Below are 19,972 nucleotides of genomic sequence, written 5' to 3' on the forward strand. Positions count from 1 at the left end.
TTTCGATAATTATGACTGCTGTGTTTTATTACACCAATTTTATGTGGACAACTATGGTACTCAACCTGTCCCTCTCGTGCCCCACTTCTCTTGTCCCATTGGCCTCCATCGTATTGCTAATAGGCTCGTTACCCACACAGAGATCTTAAACATCGCTGTTTAGACCCAATCTCTCTAAATGTGGTGCCTGAGAGACAATAAGAGGGAGTGTTTCAAACGTAACCTTTTTTATTATTTGTACATTCACCACTTACAGGAGTAAACAAAAAAAATGAGAAACAAAAAACAAGAAGAAAGTAACCTTTAATATACTTAAATGATATAATAATGATAAAAATGTACGGAAACAAAAAAAAAACTATTAAAACCAATGGGGGGTGTGGAGTTTTTAATATACACCCCTTTCTCCAGCCTGGGTCAACCGTAAAGGGAGTAGGGAGAAACAGCATCAGGGGCCAGGGAGGAGGGAGGCAGGGCAAAGGCTGGACACGGGAGAAAGAAGCGTGTAAATATAAGGACGTCGTCGGGTGAGCCTGACCTGAGACCAGGTCTAAAAGGCTCTCTTGGCTGCAGAGAATAGTCGCACAATAGTACCCCCAAACTAAGCAGTTTACAGGAAGGAGACTGGAGACACTGAACCACTGATCAGCGCACCCCCCCCCCCGCACCCACCACCCACCCACTCACGCCAGGAAACAAGGTAGAGGACGGCAGACTTGGACAGCAATGCAGACAGCAGGTTATCATTTCTCCCGGCGATAAGGGCTGTGAAACGCTGCAGGCGGACTGCAGAGACTGATGGGCGTGTCTGGGGAGCTCAGCACTTACAGGGAACTGAGGGGGGACATCAGGCCATGGGCGCCGCACTGCCGTTCAGCCCAGAATAATAAACAACAACAACAACAATAATAATAATAATAATCATGAAAAAACTAATAAAAAAAACACAGAGGAAAATCAACAGAAATAATATATAGCAACATTTTAGACTGGAGACTGGAGAAAGACAAGATGGCAGTCTGGGGGAGCGAACACTGCTAAAATCATGGTCCCTATGAGTTTGTGTGTGTGTGTGTGTGTGTGTGGAGAGTGTATTTAAGCAAATGTGTGTCTTAAAAAAAGGGAAAAGAAAGAAAAGAAAGTGACAGTTAGAGATAGACTACATCTGGTTGGTCCTCTGTTGGGTCCTATGTACTGATCGGGGGGGGGGCGGGGGTTCCTTAAGACAGTTCCAGACCCACTGGTTCTTCCCACTAGCGCCGCCTGTCTCGGGGTGGGGGGTCACTGCGACTGCGTGAGCGTCTGCCTCCCCATGCACTGTTGCCCCCTGGTCTGCGATAGCCCGCTTCCCTGCGTTTGTTCTCCCCCTCTCTGCCCCTCTCCCTCTCTCTCTCTCCTCCCTCCCCTCTGTCCGCGGCGGTGACCCCGGCTTTAATCCTCTCCTTGCGCTCCTCGTCCCTTTTCTTCTCCTCCACCTCCTGTTGCTCCTTCCTTCGCTTCTCTCGCTCCTTCATCCGCTCTGCTCGAGCAGCCTCCCTCTGGGCAAACTGGTAGGGGGGGAGAGATGGGGGGGGGGGGGGGGAGACGGAGGGAGGGGACGGTGTGTTGCAAAAAACATCAATGTAGAAGGAAATAATCACTTTCAATTCTAGGAATGTGACAGCTGAGGGCCGTTGTGTGTGTGTGTGTGTGTGTGTGTGTGTCTATCTATCTCACCTGCTCGTCTGTGAGGGGGAGCCAGTATATACAAGGGGCTGCTTTGGTTTTACAGAACAGGTCATCCAGCAGTTTGGCAGGGGGCTCCTCGGCTGCTTTGTCTGTAACAGACACCATGAGTTAACACACCAGAGGTCCATTAGAGCACGCACAACTCCTAGCACGCTCTCTCTCTCTCTCTCTCTCACCTTTCTTATCAGTCTTCTTCTCCTTGCTCTTGCCCCGCTCCTTGCGCTTCCTCTCTCTGGAGCGGGATCTCCCAGGACCGCTCTGCTCCTCTCCCGGTTTCCCAAAGTCCCGGACCTTGTCCCTGTCCCACTCGCGCTCCGCCCGGGTCCTCTCCCTGCGCTCCATCTCCCGCTCCCGCTCCGCCCACTGGTCACGCTCGGGGAGGAGAGGGGGCGGGGCGCCCCCCCGGCCTCGGCCAGCCACCGCCGCCCCGGCAGCCCCCCGCTCCTCCTCGCCGGGCCTGTCGGCAACAGGCAAGCCTCTGTGGAAGTCCAGCTACACACACACACACACACACACACACTTTTGTTAGACCAATGACAGACCACGGGTGTACTTCTCTTCCTAGCATTTCTCCTAACTGTCAGGCCAACATGAAGGGATCGGGGGGGGAGGTTGAGGAGACCAGAGGGACACCTACCTCCTCCTGCTGGCTGAAGTCCACACTGAGGAACTTGGGGTTGCTCTGGGGCCATTTGACCCCGTGCAGGGCAGCGCGCGTGGCCACAGCCTCCTCCGCATTGGAGTACTGAAACACAGGGAGGAGGGAGAGACCTTTTAGGAACAGAGAAGTCTACCGTGATTCCCCCCAGAGAACGGAAGTGCAAATTAAACTGATGTTTAGTAACGACAGGGTCGCTATGTTCGATCACCCGATGATATTGTGGTTAAAAGTGAAATGGAAAAGCGTTACCATGTTCCTCCTCAGATAATTCAGCGTTTTAGCAGAACAGACAGTCGTGGATCTAGATGGAAGGGACCGGGGGTTTGGGATGGCTTACCGTGACGTAGCAGTGAGATTTGATCTTGTCGATCCAGAAGCCCTCCTCCACCACGGAGCCAGTCCTGCTGAGCAGCTCCTTCAGCTGGCCCAGGGTGAACGGCCTCACCTGCACCACGGGACCACAGGGGGGGCGGGGGTTATACCATTGACATTTTTGCCATTTAGCAGACGCACGATTCCAAAGCAACTTGCAATCAATATGTTAGTGTAAGTGAATCATCTATCCACTAGTCATAGAAGGAAAAGTACTTAATGACTCTAAAGTGCTATGGGAGAGCTGTGGTGTGTGTGTGTGTGTGTGTGTGTGTGTGTGTGTGAGTTTGAGGGACAGGCTGGCTCTCACCAGGTTGGACACGTGCACTATGTTGGAGACTTTTCCTCGGGGAGGCGAGGGCTGCTTGGCGGCGCGGACAGGGTCGTCGATAGTGACGGACACGCCCGACTTCTGCTGGCTGATGGAGCGACGGATCAGTGTGTCGCTAGGGGTAACTTAGGAGAGGGAAAGGGGGGGGGGATGTAGCGATTAGGCAACTCATTTACAACGTATCAGGAGGGTAATACATTACTGGGATGGGGGGGGCATTGATCAAAGGCATTGATGATTGATCAAAGGCATTGATCGATCACTGATCTGATCACTCACCTGTATTGACCTCCATATCATGGTTGGGGGGAGATGGGGCTTCTAGGTTCACGACACCCTGGAATGAACTGTCCATTCTCTCCTCCTGACTCCTCCTCTCTCTGTTTGCCTTCACCTCTTCTCCATCCTCCATCTCCTCCTCTTCTTCTTCCTCCTCCTCTTCCTCCTCCTCACGTCTGTTCCTCTTGGTCTCCTTCTTTCCATTCGCCTGGCTCTCAGATGGGACCACCTAGGTTTGCGGAGGGGATGCAGCATGTTTTATACATGTTTTTAGGGCATTTCTGCTTTATTGGGATAGAGACAGTAGAGATTGACAGGAAGGTGTGAGAGGAAGGATGACATGCAGGATTATGTCGAGGGTCAGAATCGAACTCGGAAACTTGCAGTGACGTGGTATGCACATTAGTGTGCTGCACCATTAAGCGCCCCCACACAGATGCTTTAACATGACATTCAGCAGCTGGTGAAACCGGGAACAAGTCGCCAACTGACGAACCGTTCACTTTTTTTCTGAAAAATGTAAATAAATGTCAGCGTTCTTGAAAATCAATGACACTCTCGCTAGTCAAGCCAAAACATTGCAATGCAATGGATTCGGTGAGTAATCCACACCGAATCCATTGCATTGCAATGTTTTGGCTTGAATAGTGTCAATCATTGACTTTCAACAAAGATTTATTTACATTTTTCAGTATAAAAGTCAACATTTTAATTGGTTGGCGACTTGTTCCCGGTTTCACCAGCTGCCGTCACATATGTTGTATTTTGGGTTAAATGTTAACAGTTGAAGCCGCCTTCAGGAAATGTAACAGAATGCACCTTTAAACTGAAGGAATGTTACAGTCCAAGGATTCAGTCATCATGTTTAACCCTGACCTGTGTGACTGTGCGTCTGATCATGAGGTCTTGGTCGCCCCGCTCTCTGTCCTCCTCCTCTCCCCCAGAAAGGTGAGTCTCCCCTGGGTGCAGATCCACCACCGCCTCCTGGGCTGGACTCGGCCTGATGTCTGGGATCAGAGACTGGTGGAGGGAAAATGAAGACTTTACAGGTTGGACACAACAGGAGAGTCGGCCACCGGCCAAATGTTCTGACTTTCATTCTGAAAAAAAGAAAAACTAGTCCAACTCACTATCCACTAGACCACCACTACACCCACTAGACCACCACCACGAGACCATGGCTGCGTTCGAAAGTTCACTCTGGAAATCTGATCAGCAGTGTGCGCTCTGGCGCGCTCAGAGCGAATTTACGAACGCAGCCCATGTATACATGGCACCCTGTATAGGATGATTCCATAGGATGGAGAGCTGTGGCGTACCTTCAGAGAGTCTGTAGTGATGCTGATGGAGGGCTTCTTAGCAACCACGGCGCTGCTGGAGCCCCATCTCCTCTTCCTGCCGGCCGCAGCCCCAGACTCCGCCTCTCCCTCTGCACCGGCGGCACCGGGGGAGGCCTTGCTGCCTGCTGGGGGGGAGAACAGTTGGGTCACATTCAAACAGGTGACACGCACGCACAAGCACACGAGCGTGCACACACACACTCGGCCCACACACACCCCCCCCCTCAGTGGCGCGCACATACATGCACGCGCGCACGGCCCTCAAGTGTGTTACACGAATGAATTCATGTTAAACAGGCTGTCACTCACACACCAGCTTTGTAACACGCGAGAATAGCATACGAAGGTAACCGGCAACAAAACCAGTGCAGACACACAGCGACTACACCCCTAACACAGAGAGAAAGAGGGGAAGGAGGACGGGTGGTGCAACAACACCTGTACAGCTGTGGAAAGGACAAAGACAAGAGGGAGACGGGTGGGAGGTGGGGGAGGAAATGTACTCACTGCTGAGGGAGATCTTACGGGCCGTGAACGCCTTGGGTGTCTGAAAGAAAAGGAAAGAAACACCCCACGGAAACATGGGAAGGTGAGAGGCAGAGACGGGCAGACGCACATCCAGCTGGACGGACAGATAGAAGGGAAGGACAGTACAATGAGAGACAGAGAGGGGGGGGGGGGGGGGGGAAGAGAGAGAGAGAGGGGAGGGGGGGAAAGACAAAGGAGGTGAGAGAGACTGCTGCTCCATGTCGCTTTCCTCCTCATCATATGTTAGTGTGAACTGACAACACTGTGGGTGTTAGTCCACCTATGGTCCCCAGACACACAGCCAGTGTGTATGCCTTAGACATAGCCAGAGATTACGCAACGCCTCTGAAAACAGCCCCCCCAGAGATGTAGATGTCAGCTCAAATTTGGTAAAGAGCTGTGATGGGGGGATGGAGCTGCAGTCTCTATCATACACACAGACAGACAAACAGAAAGAAACATGATGGCAATACTGCAGTTTGAATTACTTAGAATTAATGAATTTCACTTTCATAACACCGTATCCAAATAGTGTCGCTCTGCAGCTTAAGTGTCTCTAGGGATTACTTATAAAACAATGCGGTACAAAACAGACTATGAAACAATGGGATATTAAATATCGGGTGGTTTAAAACCATTCTCAATCAAAACTGCAGTAGCCATATATAATGTTAACAGCGTATCCATTTCACAATTATACTGTAGTCGATTCCCCCGTTTAAGACTAAGAGGAGGGAGTCTGACTGAAACTAAGCATTTTCTAAATATTTCGTTGTAGGAAATAACATTGAGAAAATGACTACTTATTCCCTGCAGGTACCACTGAAACCTGATCCTTACTGGGTTGGATATGGCCCAATCACGACTGCATGTACTGTATCTAGGCAACAAGGGTCCAATCAAAGGAGGTTGAGATGTTTGGGTGGAAATCTGATCTGCTGGTTGGCAGGATGGGCTCTGTAGTTCAGTGGGGGGGGGGCAGGACTTGAGGCTTTTTTAAATGCTTTGGGTCAAGGCAGGAGTCCTTTGATATCAAGCCCAAGTCCTTTCAGCAGCATTATTGTGTGTCTACGTTGTGCTACTGTCCAAACTGATGGAGAGCTGAGAAAGTGAATCTTGTGCAACAGTAATCACTGAAAATCCAAAGACTGTGGGGAGAGTGATTAGGCAGACACCCTCTTGCTGGAGGGCATCGGAAGCCACAGTTCGTTGTACGAGTGCCAGGAACTAGCAGAAAGCCGGGTAGAAAAAAGGGAATCCGATTGGCAAGTCTCTTTGAAAACACAAAGTCCATTGTAGTCCCTCATGAGAGATTCATTTGGATCCCATTCTTAACAGATAGAGAACACAATCCAAAATGTCCTTTCTCAGAAGAAAACAGTCCAGCAAAGATCACCCGGCTTAGCCGTTCATGAAAGCCAAGTCCATTGAACAGCACATCCACAAGCTGTGATTGGTTTGCTACTGTAGAAAAAAAAACAGTCAGTAACGCCATTGGAAACCCATTCACAGGCGTGTTGAGGAGGAGGGGTGCGAATAACAGTCTTTCAACAAGGTCACGGTTGAGTGGCCCGCTTCCTCATCTCCACTCCATCCCACCTGTAAGGTTATACGTGACAGCCAAACGGGTGAGGGTCTATGAGTCAACAGGGGCAAGGCGGGCGCGCCATGCAGGTTGTCAGTTCAGACGTAACGTGGCCACATCCAACTCATTTGCAGGTTGGCATGGTGTTACGCAGACTGTCAGATCACATCTCTCTCTCTCTCTCTCTCAAGCTCATCAGTCCAATCAGAATCTCCTGTCAGCCATCTCCGCAGCAACGTGGGCTTTGTTGCCATGGCTGTGCCCCAGCAGCAGGGGGCCTATCTCTGGTATATGCAGGGGTCGTGAGGACAGTGGCATAGGTGCGGCAGTAGTAGCAGTAGTAGAAGTAGTGTGCAGGTGCCATTAGGGGCAATGGAACAGGCATGAGCACCTTTATAACAAAGCAATCAATGGGGATTTAAACAGATCAGCCACAGTGAGAGTAGTATACCATCCCCTGCTGCTTCTGTCTTGAGACAGCATCAGCAAAAGGTTCAAAAACACAGCAAAAATAAAAACAAAATAGCTTTCATCGACCCAGTCCTAAACTTTGGGCGATCGGTTGACAGCGTCACCAAAATCAACATGGTAAAATACAACAACAAAAAACAAGCATACTGTTTTAGCTTTCATTTAGATAAAAGTGTGCCAATTTCAAATTATTCCTCTCTTACGACCTACACGCACTTCACTGTCTACAATGTGAGGGGAGCTAAAAGGTAGAGGGAGGTGGAAAACATGGAAACTGGAAGGGAGGAACCACTGATGCGCCCATGAGTGTAACTCCCTACAACTGTCACCTAAAACATAAAACGACATTGCCAATTGCTCACTAAAGTGGTTAGTTTTGCTGGCTGACAGCTGGGGAGAAGAATTCTCCCAGGTTGGCCCGTCCCAGCCTCGAGCTCAGCCACGGTACAGTGATGTCCCGGTGTTCCTCAGTAGCCTTACCTCCTCACTGCTCTCTGGAGCCCGCTCAGACTCCGCCATGACGGCCTCCTTCGCCTCCCTGGACCCAAAGACAAGAGAAACGGGAAAAAATAAATGGAGAATAGGTAGAGGGGTGGAGGAGTAGAGAGGCAGTTGGGTAGAGATGGGGAGTCAGGGGTGAGAAGAGAGATAAGGGAGAAGAATGTTTGTTCTATTAGCTTTCAACACAAGACATTCAGACCAATGGGGGGTCAACATATGTGAGGACAATGTCAATCAGTATACAAGGGATAAAACCGCCACCAATATCAATTGTCATGCACTTGGTGTTACTCTATTCATAGAATTAATACGTGCCTGCAACGTATTAGAATTCTGCACAAGAACGGATTAGTTAGTGGTGCAATGAATCAGTGTTACAATAAACCCCCAATATAAGATCATGGAATATAATGCGTATGTTCTTGTCATTAGCGAACGGACAGACTAGATTAAATCTATAGAATCGCCTATGGGAAATATAACCCACGGAGCTATACGAGGTCGTCTTGCAATTCGCGGCTTATAATATATCTTTCTAATTAATGGAAACAATAACGACACGTCGAGCGACACGTACGAGACGAGTCCATTAATGAATATAGCGGAGAGCAGAAAGGCACTTTGGAGTGTCCTAAGTACTCATCGGAAATTCGCTTCTTTCATTTGATCGATTCATTCTTTTCTTAGAGCAGTGCAGTACTATGACAGTCAGCGGTGCCTGCACGCCCCCCCCCTCCTCTCCCGTCTACAAACACACACAGCACCATCCTCAACTGGACAACTCTGCATCGGAGGGCAATGTTCCTTCATCGAATTGCAACACATAAAGCTTTCATTCATTCATTCAACACAATCGCAACACGTTGAGCAGGGCGTCGCGACAACGTAACACCTCAACATCTCTGTGTTGCTACAAAACATCCCTGCGCCGCGACGAACCACCTCTCTCCCCTTCCTACCTTCACTCTCACCAGAGTCTAATCCCAGGCTCCGACAGCATGTTTGCCGGTACCGGTTGAAAATCCAACCTGGCCCCGTTAAAACGATCTACGGAGACAAGGCTCAAGGCTAGCGTTGCGTTTGACTGTCGACCGGAGGCTCACTGCGCTGCGCTGTCATCGGTTAAGCCTAAACACGAACGCGCAGCACAGCCATGTTGAATTCAATGAGAAATGAGACAGAGGGAAAAAGGACCCCCATCTTCTCCAGCCACACCGGCTTCAAGGCGGTCGCATTAAACGCCTGTTAATAATTTCTTTAACGTTGGATTCTTTTCGATGAAAAAACCTTTACTAGATCTCATCTTCAATAACTACAGAGCCCAATCCACCTCTTGCCCCCACCCCTACGCGTGTCCAGATTCTTGTTGGGATAGAGCAGGGGTGTTGCTAGTCATAAACTCTACAGGGGCACAGGCCCCCCATTACTCAAATCACACAAAACATTTTCCTGGATGCCTGCTGCCTGTATGAAATGTACTACATGAGCTTCCCTGGCATAGCCCACTATTACTGCCACTGCCATACTGCTGCTCCTGAAACTGAAACACCTCCTACTGGTAAAGGTAACAATGTAGAGATATTCATATTTATGAACATATTTATTTCAACATACATTATGAACATTCTCAACATGTTTTTAGGCATAAAACTCATACCCTGCATATGCAAATAATAACAAAACCTGACTCAAGTGATCAAACTACTGCACATTCTTCATCCAGCTCCGTCTCTCCTCCTCCTGCACTCTGCTCCTCTTTCTCTGGTGCAATTAGGGGTGTGCGATATGACAAGATTGTGTAGATTGTGAACAATTAAAATGTCTCCACGATCTGCCTTCTTTACAGCGTTCTATGGCTCATACTCACATCCATAGTTACTTGATAGACAGCTAGATGCATTGACAAACCAAAGACATATGAAAAGATATAGCTGGGTAGGTGTCATTCCGTCATTCAGTAGCTAGCGCTACTGGCTAACTAGATAGCTACACAGGCTGCATCTATCAAAGGTAATTTGCCGGATAACCATCATCAGGTTGGTAAACAATTGGCTATACACAAAACCATAAATTGTACATGATAACATAGCTAGTTACAGTGGGGCAAAAAAGTATTTAGTCAGCCACCAATTGTGCATGTTCTCCCACTTAAAAAGATGAGAGAGGCCTGTAATTTTCATCATAGGTACACTTCAACTATGAGAGACAAAATTAGAAAAAAAATCCAGAAAATCACATTGTTTCTTCACACCAAGCTGCTTACCTATTGCAGATTCAGTCTTCCCAGCCTGGTGCAGGTCTACAATTTTGTTTCTGGTGTCCTTTGACAGATCTTTGGTCTTGGCCATAGTGGAGTTTGGAGTGTGACTGTTTGAGGTTGTGGACAGGTGTCTTTTATACTGATAACGAGTTCAAACAGGTGCCATTAATACAGGTAACGAGTGGAGGACAGAGGAGCCTCTTAAAGAAGAAGTTACGAGTCTGTGAGAGCCAGAAATCTTGCTTGTTTGTAGGTGACCAAATACTTATTTTACAGAGGAATTTACCAATTAATTCATAAAAAATCCTACAATGTGATTTCCTGGATTCTTTCCCCCCATTCTGTCTCTCATAGTTGAAGTGTACCTATGATGAAAATGACAGGCCTCTCTCATCTTTTTAAGTGGGAGAACCTGCACAATTGGTGGCTGACTAAATACTTCTTTGCCCCACTGTATGTAACTACCTAGTTTCCAAAAGCCACATATTATGGTGAAGATATCAGTCTGCTCGCTGCCCGAAAGTCCAGTAGCGAAGTTGTTGCACTTGTTACCGCTTCTCTCATATCAGTGCAGACTGGCAGGGTAGGAGCAGGGGTTGCTAGCCTACAGAGCACCGCTATTCTGTCATGAACTGGCCGGGTAATGAAGCATTGCTCTTTTTTATTTAATGACTTGTATGATCGATTGATAGCGTGAAACTTATAAGTTGTGAATTGCGAGCGTCCATGCTTTTCTATGTTACTACTAATTACGTATCAGGGCCTTGAAGGGTTGTCCCATTTCATAGGGGAAGATTTCAACCACTACCCCTGGTAACTGTTCCAATTCGAAAAAGCAAGAGGGACTTGAAAAAGCGGGGTAAAAATAATAAATCGGATTGGGCCTAACACAACGTTGTAAAACATAGTCTATTGCAAAAGATAACAATGATCACTAGGGATGTAACGATGCATCGCGAGACAGTTAATTATTGCTACAAATATGTGACGATTCAAATTGGTGAGATGACAAATGTGATGTGAAATTGTGATATTTGTTTCGGACAATATGCACGCTCGTAATGCCACTTCTCTCATGTCCTCAGCTCTCCACAGCGCTGTGCAACCCTATGAGCTTTGAATTACTGTAATAACCCTATGTGGATAGAAAGCGCAGCTTTCAGGAACTGTTGGAATCTTTTTATAACACATATAGTTTAGGAATTAAGTGTAAAATGCTGTCATAGGCGTTTTTTTAAGGAACTACATTCCAGCAGCAATACTTTTGGAAAATATTATTTGATCTTAGCCTACATATTTACAACATCCCATATGTCAACAAAAACAAACAATACAGTACAATAACTCCTTATTTCGATGGTTATGAAGAGGTACAAATAAGGGGTACACCTGTTATAATAGGTCATTAAAAATGGAAATCTGGGATTGGTACATATATTTTTGGTTTACTTTCCCCTCTAACGAAAGCATATCTCTCCATACCAGCCACCTCTGTCCCTCTGTCCCCACCTCTGTCCCTAGTGAAAGGGACATTGTGAATGTCCAGAGGTCTCAGCTTCTGCCTGAGAATGTAGATATGCTGATATTCTTAATTTATTTATTTTTAAACATGTCAATTGCAAGCTAGGAACAAAGGCAAAGCCATAGTTTGTTTATTTGAAGATATTTTTTTTATTTGTAATATTCATAATTTATTTATTTGATGTGAGATTTGTTTTTAAATTATTTTTGTTAAGACAAGATATATATATATACATTTTTTTTTATAAAGAAAAAGAAATATGCATTCATTGCATAGTTTGTGTTAGGAAGTTAGGCTTATACCCTACCTCGGAAATAAAAAGGGATTCTTTAAGAAAATACAGTATTTTGTAGTTGTATTTTGTGTGTGTGTGTGTGTGTGTGTGTGTATGTGTGTGTGTGCGTGTGTGTGTGTGTGTGTGTGTGTGTGTGTGTGTGTGTGTGCCAACGCTGTGTAAACAGACCTTTCTGTGTCACGTTTTTCCTCCTCTCTTTTGTTGTTCTTCTGTTCATTGTCTTCTCCAGCAGGAACTCCAACAAGTGGCTTCTGGAGGGGAAGGATCACGTTAAAGAGAGGAACTGACGTTGTGCACATGGGCATAACTGATGGAACATTTAAACTTTTTGAATAATGTGTAGTGTAACAGTGAAGACTCAGCTGACCTTGCTGTGGCTGGCTCCATCAACTGGTATGTCTTTCTCTTCTTTCTCCTGCCCAAACACGATCCTTTTGCGCTGTGGGGCTTTTGAGGTCTCAGTTGAATCCTTAAGTTGGACAACTACCCCCTTATCCTGGGATGGGGTGTTTCTCTTAAGTTTCTCTGACTGAAGCGGAGAGAGATAAGGTAAGATGTTTATGTGAGATACCTTCGCTGAGGGGGGCTCCATTGAGGGTACATATAAAAAGACATAGAAACTAAAGGCAAAAAAATAAATACATATTAGATAAAATTATCGAATTGTATACATTTACGGCAAGAAAAATATACACACATTAAGAATTTTGCCCAGGAGTTGGATAGTACTTTGTGTGTATGTGTGTGTGTGTGTGTGTGTGTGGTGTGCCTTGGTAAAAAGCATTATGCAAATAAAATTGTATTGATTGATGGTGCGGTTTGGTTGGAAAAGGGAGAAGGACCTGTGGACCACTCACCATTTTACCACCTGAAGTGGTTCTGGTTTTGTCCTGGGAGGACGCCGACGACCCAGATGAACGTGAAGAGGACGACCCAGAGTCAGAGTCTGAGGAAGAGGAATCACTCGACGAGGAGGCCCGTCTCCCTCGCTTCTCTTCTTTCCTCCCACCCCTCTTCTTCCGTCCATCTCCATCTCCCCCCTGTGGTGGGGCTGAGGTGGGCGGAACAGCACCCGCTTGACCTTTCCCAGCCGTCTCTCCCACTGCCCGTTTCTGTGGCTCCTCCTGTTTCTCTGACAGGCTGCTGCTCTTCATCTCTTGAGGACTCTTGCATGGCGCAGCGATCGCTGGGGTCTCCCTCTCTGGAACCTGTGGTGCTGCCGCTGACGGTCCTGAAACAAGGACCCCCTGTCTTGGAGGCACCTGTGGTGCTGCCTGTTCGGCAGAAGGTAAAGCGCCTTCCTGCCCTTGTCCCCCGCTGGGTTTGCCGAGGGAGAGGAGAGTTGAGGCCTGAGGTGGTGGGCACTGGGGGCTATCAGAGAAGGTACGAGGCCTTTTGATCACCATGGATGCCGAGGCGGAGGAAGATGGAGTGGACAGAACTGGGGCGTCTCTCAAGAAGCGGAACTTCTTGGAGGAGGACTGGGGGGACAGAGGCGTCGCATCGGTTGGTGACAGGTGTGCGCCAGACTCAGCCGGCGGGTTGTCTTGCCGTACTTTCTGAGGCAAGGGTTGCACTTGGGGCACCCCGCCCTCCAGTTCTCTTCCCTCCGCTGCCACCATTCTACCTGCTACGGTGGAGAGGGAGGGGGGAGTGGGCAGGGGGGTGAGACCAATCTCACGACCACGCTTCCATGGAGGAAGATGACTCTCCCTCTCTCTCTCAGCCACCCTTTCTTTCTCCTGTTCCAAAGCCTTCTCCTTCTCCTCCTTTTCTTTCTGAAGGGCCTTCTCCTGTTCCAAAGCTCTCTCTTTCTCTACTCTTTCACGTTCCAAAGTTTTGTCCCTCTCCTCCTTCTCTTTCTCCACGGCCCTCTTTCTTTCTAGGGCTTTCTCCCTTTCAATTCTCTCCTCCTCTAGAGCCCTCAACTTCTCCTTCCTCTCTCGCTCTATAGCTCTCTCCCTCTCCACTCGTTCCCGCTCCAACGCCTTCTCCTTCTCCCACTCTCGCTCCAAAGCTTTCTCTCTTGCTACCCTTTCTCGCTCCAAAGCTTTCTCTCTTTCTACCCTTTCTCGCTCCAAAGCTTTCTCCTTTTCCACCCTCTCTTGCTCCAAAGCTTTCTCCTTTTCCCTCTCAACTCGCTCCAGCTCCAAAGCCTTTCCCCTCTCTACTCGCTCTCGCTCCAAAGCCTTTTCCCTCTCTACCCTCTCAAGCTCCAACGCCTTCTTCCTCTCCAGCTCCAAAGCCTTCTCCCTCTCCAGCTCCAAAGCCTTCTTCCTCTCAAACTCCAAAGCCTTCTCCCTCTCCAGCTCCAAAGCCTTCTCCCTCTCCAGCTCCAAAGCCTTCTCCCTCTCCAGCTCCAAAGCCTTCTCCCTCTCCAGCTCCAAAGTCTTCTCCCTCTCCAGCTCCAAAGCCTTCTCCCTCTCCAGCTCCAAAGCCTTCTCCCTCTGCTGCTCCAAAGCCTTCTCCCTCTGCTGCTCCAAAGCCTTCTCCCTCTGCTGCTCCAAAGCCTTCTCCCTCTGCTGCTCCAAAGCCTTCTCCCTCTCCAGTTCCAAAGCCTTCTCCCTCTCCAGTTCCAAAGCCTTCTTCCTCTCCAGTTCCAACGCCATCTCCCTCTCCAGCTCCAAAGCCTTCTCCCTCTCCAGCTCCAACGCCATCTCCCTCTCCATCCTCTCTCGTGCCAAAGCTCTCTCCCTCTCCAAAGCTCTCTCCCTCTCCAAAGCTCTCTCCTTCTCCACTCGCTCTCGCTCCAGAGCCTTCTCCCTCTCTTCCCGCTCCAAAGCTTTGGCCCTTTCTAGTTCCATTGCTCTCTCCTCTCTCTCTCGCTGCAATGCTCTTTCTTGCTCCAAGGCTTTTTGTCTTTCTAACACCTGCAGCCTCTCCAGCTCTAGGGCCCTTTCTCTTGCTGCAGCCTTCTCCCTTTCTTCCTTTTCCCTAGCCAAAACATTCTCCCTTTCCTCTCTCTCTCGTTCAAGAGCTCTCTCCCTCTCCCTCTCCAGTGCTCTCTCCCTCTCCTTCCTCTCTTGCTCCAAAGCTTTCTCCCTTTCTTCCCTCTCTCGCTCCAAAGCTTTCTCCCTCTCTACCCGTTCTCGTTCCAAAGCTCTCTCTCTCTCCTCCCTCTCTCGCTCCATAGCACGCTCTTGCTCAAATACTCTCTGCCTCTCCTGTCTTTCAAGCTCCAAGGATCGAAGTCTCTCTTGCTCAAGGGCTTTTTCTCTTTCCCTCTCCAACTGCTGCTCCCTTTCTTTTTCATGCTGCCATGCAGCGTCTCTCTCTTCTACCACAGAGGCCCTGAGCACACTCACAGGAACTTGACTGTGGGGGAGGTGGGCACCCATGCCACCCTGGTTGGTGGCTGGAATCATACCAGGGAAAGACAAACTGGCTGCAGCATTGGCTGTGTGGGTGATGGCAGACACTGTGCCCTCTTGAGGACCTCTACCAGGAAAAGATGTTGCAGTTGCAGCACTGTTCTCCTGCCTTTCTGCCTCTCCGCCACGTCCGTGCCACCCAACTCCAGAAAAAGCCCCCTCTGATTCCATCTTGCGGGCCAGCAGGGTCAGTGGGCCAGGCTTGCGCTCTGCGTGACCGCTCTGTGGCTCTGGGCTGCTGCTGCCACTGCTGGAAGACCCAGAGCTGGAGGAGCTGGAGGTACGGCGCCTGGCTGGTGGCTCACCTGGACTAGGGGGGCTTTGTTTAGGAGTATCAGGCAGTGGGAATGATAACTCTGGGGGAGGGGAGGGAGGTGGGGTGGGCTGTCGAAGTTGCTGAGACAACAGGGGAGGGGGAATGTGCTGTGGCGGTTGGCGGGATCCTCCAGACCTCTCTCTTGCCAGTTGGCCTCTCTGTGGCTCTCCTTGATTCCTCCTCCTCGCACCAGTATCCCAGTCCTCGTCCTCTCCATCCTCATCACCTTCATCGCTGTCGTCGTCACTATCTGCCGGGACTTTGCTAGATGTGGGAACCCTCTCAGGTCGCTGCTCACCGCCAGCGACACGCACAGACAGAGAGGCAACGGCACCAGGTGCAGAGGTAGGAGAGGTGGGGTGGACCAGGGGTGGACCAGGTAAATGAGCCTCTCTGGCCCTGTGCCCCTCTCCCTCATTCGCTGGGCCAGCTAGTACCTCTCCCTCGGAGGGGCCAAGCGGCTTGTGCTGGTCAACCAACACGGGTGTGACATCCTAATGAGGACGGAAAGGGAGCTGAGATTGAGTTTGTTGCAGGTATACGCCAGATCATTTTCATGTATGAATGGGAGAAACGATCAGGCATACATTAAACGGTGTGCAAGTTCCCATTAAAACATGCAACATCCTCTCAGACATGCAAGTTAAATACAGATGGTGACTCCTATGAACAGGAGAAAAAACAGCTACTGAAGTTGGCATCTTACCTGGTCTGAGGCAGCACAAGAACTGTTGTTGCCCTCTGAGTGTTCCACTTCGTCAGCACCTGGAAAAAGATAACTGTATGTATTACGGGTATGTTCCCTAAACATAAGAGGACTATCTGACCCAATTTCATTGACAAGACACTAACTGGAAGCTTTTAGTAAAGCCCTGAAAATAGAAAAGGCATGAAATGGTTTAGAGCGCAAGATAATATCTATGGGTGAGAGGAGCCACTGTCACCTTGGAATAAAGAAAAACTTTAATTTTTCACCTGAGGATGAAGATGCGTCTTCATCATGTAAAGACTGTAAAAACAAACAACCGTATCATAAATCACATCATCTCTGTTTACCGTCGTCGGTTTCAGCTGCCTCCCTGGCCTCTCTTTCCAGGCGCTGCCTCAGGAGCTCCTGTTGTTTAGCCAGATACTGCTTTATAAAGCTATTCTGACTCATCTCTTCTCCAATCTGAAACAAAAAAGGAAATACTTTTTTTTGTAATGCATAATGCTTAAACACAAAGACGCTCTATGTTGCAGTATATCGTGTGTGCAAGGACTTAAGTCTTCTTGCTCTAGGCACACCTCCACCTATCGGTCTCACCTGAGAGTTGGGTTGAAGTCCGATGTGATGAGTGGAGGTTCTCTGGAGGTTCTCCAGCATGAGAGCCTATTACAGACAATGTAAATTAGGCTTTTCATTCTAAACATTTTAACTTCCGATATCATACATGCCATTTTTTTTTGCCTTCAATAATTATTTGGGACGGAGTCAGATCAAAAGTTTCAGGGTAGTTCCAGAAGCATAATACTACTGCCACTAACGATAAATGATCTATCTAGCAAACAGAGTTTTAATACCGCGTTCAAATGACGCAAATACTCATTGCTTTCTCGTGGATCTTAGATCAACGATGGTCACCCCCACTACTGGAAACTGTACTTACAGTAGCTACCATACTTTGCAGGCGCGTCCACGTTGTATAACCTCCCCCGTCCCCCCACTAACTCATGTATAACCTCCCCCGCCCCCCCCACTAACTCATGTATAACCTCCCCCGTCCCCCCCACTAACTCATGTATAACCTCCCCCGTCCCCCCCACTAACTCATGTATAACCTCCCCCGTCCCCCCCACTAACTCATGTATAACCTCCCCCCCCACTAACTCATGTATAACCTCCCCCGTCCCCCACTAACTCATGTATAACCTCCCCCGTCCCCCCCACTAACTCATGTATAACCTCCCCCGTCCCCCCCACTAACTCATGTATAACCTCCCCCGTCCCCCCCACTAACTCATGTATAACCTCCCCCGTCCCCCCCACTAACTCATGTATAACCTCCCCGTCCCCCCCACTAACTCATGTATAACCTCCCCCGTCCCCCCCACTAACTCATGTATAACCTCCCCCGTCCCCCCCACTAACTCATGTATAACCTCCACCCCCCACTAACTCATGTATAACCTCCCCCGTCCCCCCCACTAACTCATGTATAACCTCCCCGTCCCCCCCACTAACTCATGTATAACCTCCCCCGTCCCCCCCACTAACTCATGTATAACCTCCCCCGTCCCCCCCACTAACTCATGTATAACCTCCCCCGCCCCCCCCACTAACTCATGTATAACCTCCCCCGTCCCCCCCACTAACTCATGTATAACCTCCCCCGTCCCCCCCACTAACTCATGTATAACCTCCCCCGTCCCCCCCACTAACTCATGTATAACCTCCCCCGTCCCCCCCACTCACTCATGTATAACCTCCCCCGCCCCCCACTAACTCATGTATAACTTCCCCCGTCCCCTCCACTAACTCATGTATAACCTCCCCCGTCCCCTCCACTAACTCATGTATAACCTCCCCCGCCCCCCCACTAACTCATGTATAACCTCCCCGTCCCCCCCACTAACTCATGTATAACCTCCCCCGCCCCCCCCACTAACTCATGTATAACCTCCCCCGTCCCCCCCACTAACTCATGTATAACCTCCCCCGCCCCCTCCACTATCTCATGTATAACCTCCCCCGTCCCCCCCACTAACTCATGTATAACCTCCCCCGCCCCCACTAACTCATGTATAACCTCCCCCGTCCCCCACACTAACTCATGTATAACCTCCCCCGTCCCCCCCACTAACTCATGTATAACCTCCCCCGTCCCCCCCACTAACTCATGTATAACCTCCCCCGTCCCCCACTAACTCATGTATAACCTCCCCCGCCCCCCCCACTAACTCATGTATAACCTCCCCCGCCCCCCCCACTAACTCATGTATAACCTCCCCCGTCCCCCACTAACTCATGTATAACCTCCCCCCCCACTAACTCATGTATAACCTCCCCCGTCCCCCACTAACTCATGTATAACCTCCCCCGTCCCCCACTAACTCATGTATAACCTCCCCCGTCCCCCACTAACTCATGTATAACCTCCTCCCCCATGAGAGAGAGAGAGAGAGAGAGAGAGAGAGAGAGAGAGAGAGAGAGAGACCCCACTAACTCACGCACACCAACAAAGCGCGGAGCCGAACTAACCGTGTCTCACTCACATAAACACAGACATCCCGAAGCATTTCTACGTCTAATTCAATGTCCCGACTGTTTAAAAACACAACTAAGCTTCCAACAACACAGAAAAACACATCGCCACAACGCAAAGGAGACAGCAACACACTGATTTATCCAACTAAAGAGAGCAAAGCTAAACACTCAAGCAAAGGCCTTCAAGACAAGAATCAGCCTGTCTGTAAACGTTAGCCAGCTAGCATGTCTAAAGCAGCAGCGATAGGTTTAACGGTCTCAATTTCTTCAACCGAACATACCCCTTTGAGTCTCTTGATAAGAGCATTTTTCTGTCCGCTTTTAGGGAGCTTTCGCTCCTCCAACGCCGCTTTTAAATCCGCTACCCTCAGTGAGTGGAGCGGTCTCCCATCCAGCGTAACATCTTCGAGATCCGCCATTTTCCCTTCCTCCCTCCGAGTCACTGCGAGCGACGCCTTCCTTCTAATGACGTCACACTCGGCAAACTCCGTAAAGACCCGAGTATGGAGGACCAAGTCTGTCAACATTAATAATAATAATAATAATAATAATAATAATAATAATAATAATAATAATAATAATAATAATAGTACATTTATTTTATAAGGCGCCTTTCATGGCACTCAAGTCTGTCAAAATTAACAATAATAATAATACATTTATTTTATAAGGCGCCTTTCATGGCACTCAAGTCTGTCAAAATTAACAATAAATAATATAGATACATGAATGAATGTATGAACAAATGAATGAATGAATGAATACACACAGTAATAATGAAATACATTTCTATATTTATTTATTCTTTTATGCATTCATTAAAAGAAACAAAAGAAATGTATTTCCTTATACTGTGTGTAGTCATTCATTTTATGTATTCATACACTCATTTATTTATCTATATATTTATTGTTAATTTTTTAATCAGACTTGGTCCTCCATAGGGACGAGGGGGCAATCAATGAGAGCTCTCTTTCAGTTTTAGCTGAATTTCTTCAGAGTAAAATTAAGTTGAACTGATCGAGTGAATTTCCATTTATTAAAGCCATGAAATGCGACTATTGTACCTTTGTTGGGTGTCAAAAATTGACGCACTGCCCCATGTGTATCCCCAGTCTGGGATATTGTATGCAATAGATCAGTTTACACCTATTAGATAACGGAA

The 19,972-nt window shown here is 48.4% G+C and overlaps 1 protein-coding gene across 2 annotated transcripts; it reads right to left on the minus strand.

Moving 5' to 3' along the window:
- Positions 1-355: 355 nt before the first annotated feature.
- On the minus strand, positions 356-19,226 carry acin1a (apoptotic chromatin condensation inducer 1a; the record flags this gene model as incomplete). Of its 2 annotated transcripts, none has more annotated exons than XM_080546448.1 (18): positions 356-1,547; positions 1,717-1,817; positions 1,905-2,220; positions 2,366-2,473; positions 2,727-2,834; positions 3,072-3,217; positions 3,372-3,600; positions 4,248-4,391; positions 4,691-4,833; positions 5,219-5,258; positions 7,776-7,833; positions 12,042-12,124; positions 12,241-12,402; positions 12,731-16,054; positions 16,267-16,325; positions 16,617-16,731; positions 16,867-16,932; positions 19,089-19,226. In XM_080546448.1, 18 exons carry the CDS (start codon positions 19,224-19,226, stop codon positions 1,254-1,256), a joined length of 5,634 nt encoding a protein of 1,877 aa, XP_080402574.1. In that variant the 3' UTR covers positions 356-1,253. The 2 variants fall into 2 exon arrangements, with proteins under 2 accessions (XP_080402574.1, XP_080402573.1); XM_080546447.1 differs by having other exon boundaries at positions 4,691-4,836.
- Positions 19,227-19,972: the final 746 nt, after the last annotated feature.

Source organism: Nansenia antarctica (assembly GCF_963989245.1).
Source record: "Nansenia antarctica genome assembly, chromosome: 16".
NCBI classification, from domain to species: Eukaryota; Metazoa; Chordata; class Actinopteri; order Argentiniformes; family Microstomatidae; genus Nansenia; species Nansenia antarctica.